Source organism: Hippocampus comes, unplaced genomic scaffold (genome assembly GCF_001891065.2).
Source record: "Hippocampus comes isolate QL1 unplaced genomic scaffold, H_comes_QL1_v1.1 scaffold401, whole genome shotgun sequence".
NCBI lineage: Eukaryota > Metazoa > Chordata > Actinopteri > Syngnathiformes > Syngnathidae > Hippocampus > Hippocampus comes.
Window position 1 is genome coordinate 19677 of NW_017805210.1, and position 7550 is coordinate 27226.

Sequence of the window (7550 nt, forward strand, 5' to 3'; positions counted from 1 at the left end):
TCGCAGCTCGTGCTCGCTGGTAAAGAACTCTGGAGACACGCTCACATCTTTGTCATGTGTGTGTGTTACATTTTCCGTCATCCTCCGCGTCATCAGGCCTTCGAGGACATCTACATCGAGCAGACGTGGATGTAAGCTTGAAAAACGTTTGAAATGCAGTGGAGGTGTACTTTCAAACTAAACGTAGAAATAAGAACGCAACCCCACTCGTCTAAACACGGCATTCTGATGGATATTGCGTTTGTGGAATGTGAATCAAAGCAGCAAAAATGGTTTCTATGCATCTCTGGGGGCGGCCATTTTGATGACATCACAGTTGCTCAAGTGACAAACTACTCACGGCTCACCTGTTTTCTGAGTTTGGTCACGTGATGTTCGAAAGCTGAGCTGTGATTGCTCGTCACCGGAACCCTGAGCAACTGTGATGCCGATGACTGAATCGACAATGTGTGTTGAAACCCAAAGCGTCTCGCCCGTGGTCTCCCGCAGGTGTCGCTGGTGAGTCTGGTGGCCAACACGTTGGGTTATTCTGACTTTGCCGCCATCAAATCCCTGCGGACGCTGCGGGCCCTTCGCCCCCTGCGAGCGCTCTCCCGGTTCGAAGGCATGCGGGTAAGACTTTGGTCGTATATGCTGAAATTTACAAGTGGTTCTTTTGCCTGCAAGGACGTCAAAAGTGGTGGACAGCTTGATAAAATTACTGAGAGAAATAAAATAATCAAAGATATGTTGACTTCGCTTCGGTTGGCAGCTTATTCCACTTGTGTGCAGCATAACAGCTAAATGCCGCTTCACCATATTTACTTTGAAACCTGGGCACCACTACTTGACCCAAGTCTATAGACCACAGAGCCCTACTGGCTTTATATTTAACCAACCAAACCATTCAGTGATTTCTAGACCAGTAGCGGAATTTTAAACTCTATTCACCAGCTGACCTGGAGTCAGAGCAAAGCCTTTAGGACTGGAGTAATATCTTTGTTCAGGTCAGGACATGAGCTGAGCTGTAGTGTTCTGAATGAACTTTCTTTTGAGGGAGTCCAGTCGGAAGACCATTACAAAAATCAAGTCTACGGAGGTAAAAGCATGGATAAGCTTCTCCTGATCTGCTTGGAGCAAGCCTTCTCTCTGGAGAGCTTTTATAGCTTGTAAAAGGCTGTTTGATTGATTGATTTGATATCCTGTAACTGCTAAAAGTCTATCAGCACTCCAAGATTTCGGACTTGGTCTTTGGTTTTTAGAGACAGTGACCCCACATGTTTACCACCAGTAACCGTCTTTTCTTTCTAGCCGAAAACAATTCCCCTTGTTTTGTTTTATTTTGGTTGAGCTGAAGGAAATCGGGCACATTGCTAAAGATAGCTGCGTGCCATCTGCATAGACCATGATAGCCAACAATGGCATTGGGATGCATTTCACCCAAAGATAACGTATGAAGACTGAACAAAAAAGCGGTCCAAAGACTGACCCTTGAGGGACTCCCTATGTCATGGCCATTCAATCAGACTCGAAACTTCTAACGGTGACTGAAGAATTTCCTTCTCCAAGGAGGACCTGAACCATTTTAAGACCATTCCACTTAGTCCTAGCCAAGTTTCCAACCTGTCCGACGTGTCATGATCAACTGTATCAAACGCTGATACTAGTGCGGTGAAATGTTGTACTAGTGAGAAAATGGGAGTGTCCTGATCAAAGATATGGCGTAAATGCCGGCCGGTGGCGCGGCCTTTGCGTTTGGCAGGTGGTGGTGAACGCGCTGATCGGCGCCATCCCGTCCATCATGAACGTTCTGCTGGTGTGCCTGATCTTCTGGCTCATCTTCAGCATCATGGGCGTCAACCTGTTCGCCGGCAAGTTCGGCCGCTGCGTGAACCGGACGGGCCACATCTACGACGCCGCCTTCATCAACAACAAGTCGGCGTGCAAGGCCCTCAACGACACTTCGCTCTACTACTGGACCAAGGTCAAGGTCAACTTTGACAACGTGGGGGCCGGATACCTGGCGCTGCTGCAGGTGGTGAGGACACTCGGCGCCACGGCAACGCACGTCACTTGGATTGGCTGCTCCTGCAGGCCGACTTCTTTTTCTTCTTCATTTCTTCTGTTCTTATGTACTGTCCTCATTCTTCTGTTGTTTTTCTGTCCTTCTTCTGTCCATCTTTCTCTTTTTGCATTTTTCTTGTCTTCTTTTGTCCCTTTTTTTTCTGTCCTTCTTCTGTCCTCCCTCTTATCTTGTCCTTCTCTTTTCTACATCTGTCGTTTTTGTCACCTTCGTTTTTCCTCCTTCCTCCGTCCTCATCATTCTGTCCTCCTCTCCTTTCATCTTCTGTCCTTTTCTTTCTTTTTCTACTGTCCTTCTGACCCCTCTAACCTCTTTCTTTCCTTCCATTCGCCTGTCGCTGTTCCCGTTCTTACCCCTCTTTTTCCGTTCTTCAGTTTTCCTTCATGTCTTGTTGTCATGTATCTTCCATCTTCTTGTCCGCCCTCTTCTCTCCTTCTTTTTCTTTCCTTTTGTCATGTCCATTTATGTGCAAAAAAAAAAATTATATATATTTTTTTGTCTTCTCACCCCCTCCCCCGGCCGTTTTCTCTCCTCATGCTGCACTAAATGAACTCCGAAGACATTTTCCCACATGGCCTCTCGTTCTTCGGCGCCACGGGCGTCCTGCATGCCGCCAGTCAATCAGCGCTGAGAGGTTTTTATTTTTGGAGGCTCTTAAGTAGGCAGACATGAGAGCGGAAAACGAGGAGGAAGGGTGGGAGGATGAAGAAGACAAACAGGAGGAGTAAAAAAAAAAAAAAAGTGGAAAGACGGCGGGGAAAAGATGGAGAACGCCTTGATTCACAAGCGCGTGGAAGTTGAATGAGTGCCGTCGCCTTGACGACTGACGGCTCAGCATCCCTCCGTGTTTGCCCGGTCTCCGTGGCAACCGTCTGCCCTTCTATTAGCCGCTCTGCTGTTGAAAGTTGGTCAGGGGGAAGGAAGTCCATAAAAGGAAGTGTTGACGGCAGTTGCCATAGCGATCAGACAGACGACATGCTTGGACGTCGAAGCGCTTGTTTATTTTGTGCGCAAATTTCATTCAACAAAGCCTTATTTCAAGCCTTACCCTTGTTTGGAATCCATACTCTGGCTTGAAACCCTAATTTGAATCTCTCAACCATGGTTACAACCCTGACACTGTCCTGAAAACCTTAATCCTGTCTTGAAACCTGACTTTGCAACCTGAGATCAGGTTTGAAATGTCAATATAATTTGGTAATTTCAAAGTCTAATGCTTGGTTGAAACCCAAATTCATGTTGTAAAAACATTAACATTGAATCAAAAACCCTAACTCTTGTTTTTAAACCTAACTTGAAAACTTAATTTGTTTGAAACCTTAACCCTTTTTTACAACCCTAACTCAGGCTTGATACCATAATTGGAAACCCTAACCCAGACTCTATACCCTATCTTGAAACCCTAACTCGGCTTGAAACCCTAACTCTAGATTAAATCCTAACCCTAACTTGAAACCCTTATCCTGGCGTGAAACATTTACCATTGTTGAAAACCGTAACCCTGGTTTAAAGCCCTAACCCTCCCTGACCAAAATATGAAACCACACCTTGTTTAAAACCCCAACCCTAGCTCCAAGCATTCCTTTGTTTACCCTGTCTTGAGACCTTAACGCTGGCTTGGAACCCCAATTTGATACCCTGTTCCTAGGCTTGAAACCTTCCTTTGCAATCCTCAAGTCAGCCTCCAAACCCAACCTTTGTTTTCGCGCTTCCTCTGCCTCATACAACCCTATCGTTGTGTCGCTTTGTGTCAAAGGCGACCTTCAAAGGCTGGATGGAGATCATGTACGCCGCCGTGGACTCGCGAGCCGTAAGTCACGGGCACCGAACGGTCGTGCGGCGACGTCATCGGCGCGGCATCAAGCGTAAATGTCGAGGGGTGTGTTGCGCAGGTGGAGGAGCAGCCCATCAAGGAGATCAACCTGTACATGTACCTCTACTTCGTCATCTTCATCATCTTCGGCTCCTTCTTCACCCTGAACCTCTTCATCGGCGTCATCATTGACAACTTCAACCAGCAGAAAAGGAAGATAAGTGCACCATAAACAGGCTAACTTACAGTATACATATAATACAGTTGCAAAAGCTGCGATTGATTGACAAGGTGGAAACGTTTGACCCGAGGTATGTGCTCCCGAGCTATTTTTTTTTTCTTTTTCCGTAAAAAAGAAAAAAAATAATAATAATAATCTGATTCTATTTAAAGGTCGAACTGCCCAGTGAATGTTGTGTGTTGTGTCCTTGTGACGTCAGCAGGATGAAAATAATGGTGCGGTGTCATGTTGCTTGCACTTAGGAGGCCAAGACATCTTTATGACGGAGGAGCAAAAGAAATACTACAATGCCATGAAGAAGTTGGGCTCCAAGAAACCCCAGAAGCCCATCCCCAGACCTCTGGTACTGCCACCACACATGACGCTTTGGAACGAAAAAAACGGCGACATTTTATAAGCCTGTTTCCTTCCCACATTCCAAAAACGTGCACGGCAGGTTAATGGAGCACTCTAAATTTTCCCTACATGTGATTGTGAGCATGGATGGTTGTTGGTCGATGTGTATGCCCTGCGATTGGCTGGCAACCAGTTCAAGGTGTCCCCTGCCTACTGCTCGAAGACAGTTGGGGATAGGCTCCAGCACGCCCGCGACCCTCGTGAGGATAAGCGGATTAGAAAATGGATGGATGGATAGAAATAATTAAACAGTGCCCGCCTTGGCTACCCGCGTTCAGTATAATACTGCTATATCATTCATTGAATCATCTGCTCTCAACTCATCAGTGCGGCACTAATATTCGTCATATAAAGATTGAGACTGAGTACGGTTGTTTTGCTTGCATTTCAAAGCAAAAAAATATTTACAAATCAGCCGGCTCGCATCTCAAGACAGCGTAAAGATGACACGTCGGTTCTCTTGTGTCCCCGTCAGAACGACGTGCAGGGCTTCTTTTTCGACCTGGTGGCCAAGCAAGCGTTCGACATCATCATCATGGTGCTGATCTTGCTCAACATGATCACCATGATGGTGGAGACGGACGAGCAGTCGCCCCAGATGGAGCGCGTCCTCAACAACATCAACGTGGCCTTCATCGTGGTGTTCACCGCCGAGTGCATGGTGAAGATCGTGGCGCTGCGCTGCTACTTTTTCACCGTCGGCTGGAACATCTTCGACTTCGTGGTCGTCATCCTCTCCATCGTCGGTGCGTATTTTGAATCGGTCACTCTTTCCGAGCGTCGTTGAGCCACCGGGGGGCCTTTTACGCGAGGACGTTAGGCGACTATTCCGTTGAAAGCAAATCTGTTCCACTGGGACCTTGATTTCCAAATTTAAGGTCTGTTCTGTCATTCATTTTTATAGCAAATCAAAGTGGGGTTTAAATTCGGGATAGGGTTTTAAAGTTGAGTTTCAAAGCAGGATTCGGGTTTCAAATATGGGTTTAAATTAGTTAGATTAGACCCCAGGTGTCAAACCCGAGGACCAGGGGCCAGATCTGGCCCGCCATGTCATTTTAGATGGCCCGCAAACGCAAATCATGTGTGTCAATTTCCATGATCCTTGTTCAAATCTGGATGTGTAATTAAAAACATTTTTCAGTCATTTTTTTTTTTACTCTGTTGACACTCATTTTAAGAATAATTGAACAAACAACAAACAAACAGTTGACTGATTTTAAGCCATCAATTTCATTTGTTGTGGACAAGTAATAATAAGATGTGATGATTAAACATTTATTCGGTTTCGGACCTCCAAGGGAAGACGTAGCTCCAAAGTGGCCTGCGAAAAATGACACCCAAGGATTAGACAGTTATTTGTCAGCAAAGTAACTTTCTGAGTGGGCTTGATGCCCCCCTGCACACAACTAAGGTCTTGCTTGGTCATACGAACCCCACAAAAAGCACACACACGCTAGTGATGCGCCTGACACGTCCACAACCCAAGCAGTTAATTTAGCCGTCGCCGTTCATGTTTCATTTCCTCCATTTAGCTCGCGACAAGTTTTATGATTGAGTGTGTGCACGCACGAGCGTGGGCTTGCATGCGCGTGGGCTTGCATGCGCGTGTATGCACTCGGACGAGGCCGCCCGGGGGAGGTGAAGGTAACGGCAGCAATCAGCGCTGGCAGGGGGCGGGTCCCCGCAGACAAATCCAACATGATTGACCTGTTACATCAGCTCCGTGTGTGTGTGTGTGTGTGTGTGTGTGTGTGTGTGTGTGTGTGTGTGTGTGTGTGTGATGTCATCCCATGTTGTGAAATGAAGTCGGTTTTTGACAGCGTCCTCACGGCTTCCGTGCGCGTGCTTTCCAGGCATCGTGCTGGCCGACATCATCGAGAAGTACTTTGTGTCGCCGACGCTGTTCCGCGTGATCCGGCTGGCGCGCATCGGCCGCATCTTGCGGCTGATCCGCGGCGCCAAGGGCATCCGCACGCTGCTGTTCGCGCTGATGATGTCGCTGCCGGCCCTCTTCAACATCGGCCTGCTGCTCTTCCTGGTCATGTTCATCTACGCCATCTTCGGCATGGCCAACTTCGCCTACGTCAAGCGGCAGGCGGGCATCGACGACATGTTCAACTTTGAGACCTTCGGCAACAGCATGATCTGCCTTTTCCAGATCACCACCTCCGCCGGCTGGGACGGCCTGCTGAGCCCCATCCTCAACAACTCGCCCGAGGAGTGCAACCCGCACGTGCCGCACACGGGCACCAGCCAGCGCGGCAACTGCGGCAACCCTTCAGTGGGCATCACCTTCTTCGTCACCTACATCATCATCTCCTTCCTCATCGTGGTCAACATGTACATCGCCATCATCCTGGAGAACTTCAGCGTGGCCACCGAGGAGAGCACGGAGCCTCTGAGCGAGGACGACTTTGAGATGTTCTACGAGGTCTGGGAGAAGTTCGACCCGGAGGCCACGCAGTTCATCGAGTACGCCAAGCTGTCCGACTTCGCCGACTCCTTGTCGGAGCCGCTGCGCATCGGGAAGCCCAACAAGATCAAACTGATCTCCATGGACCTGCCCATGGTCAGCGGCGACAAGATCCACTGCCTGGACATCCTCTTCGCCTTCACAAAGCGCGTTCTGGGCGAGTCGGGCGAGATGGACGCCCTCAAGCAGCAGATGGAGGAGAAGTTCATGATGGCCAACCCGTCCAAGATCTCCTACGAGCCCATCACCACCACGCTGCGGCGGAAGCAGGAGGACGTGTCGGCCGCCGTCATCCAGCGTTGCTACCGGAGACATCTCGTACGCCGCCAGATGAAAGCCGCCTCTTACCTCTACCGCCGGATCACCACGCCGCGACACGCGCCGGCCCGGGGCGACGGCGAGGCAACCGACGGCGAGGAGGAAGAGGAAGAGGCGCCCGAGAAGGAAGGCCTGATCGCCGCTATGATACGTGAGAACTACGGCTCCGGGTTGGTCGGATTGGAGCGCTCCGAGGTGTCCTCCACCTCGTCGCCGCCGTCCTACGGCAGCGGAAAGCGCGCCCCCC

At 49.2% G+C, this 7550-nt stretch overlaps 1 protein-coding gene across 1 annotated transcript in view; it reads left to right on the top strand.

Annotated features, from left to right (window-relative positions):
- The window catches only part of LOC109515232 (sodium channel protein type 5 subunit alpha-like), a 29507-nt gene that overhangs the window by 19557 nt on the left and 2400 nt on the right, over nt 1–7550 (top strand). Inside the window, exons 8-14 of the mRNA XM_019868889.1 lie at nt 490–612; nt 1742–2017; nt 3819–3872; nt 3955–4092; nt 4355–4459; nt 4988–5258; nt 6366–7382. Of these exons, the coding sequence (XP_019724448.1) occupies nt 490–612; nt 1742–2017; nt 3819–3872; nt 3955–4092; nt 4355–4459; nt 4988–5258; nt 6366–7382 (1984 nt within the window). The remainder of the gene's footprint in view (nt 1–489; nt 613–1741; nt 2018–3818; nt 3873–3954; nt 4093–4354; nt 4460–4987; nt 5259–6365; nt 7383–7550) is intronic.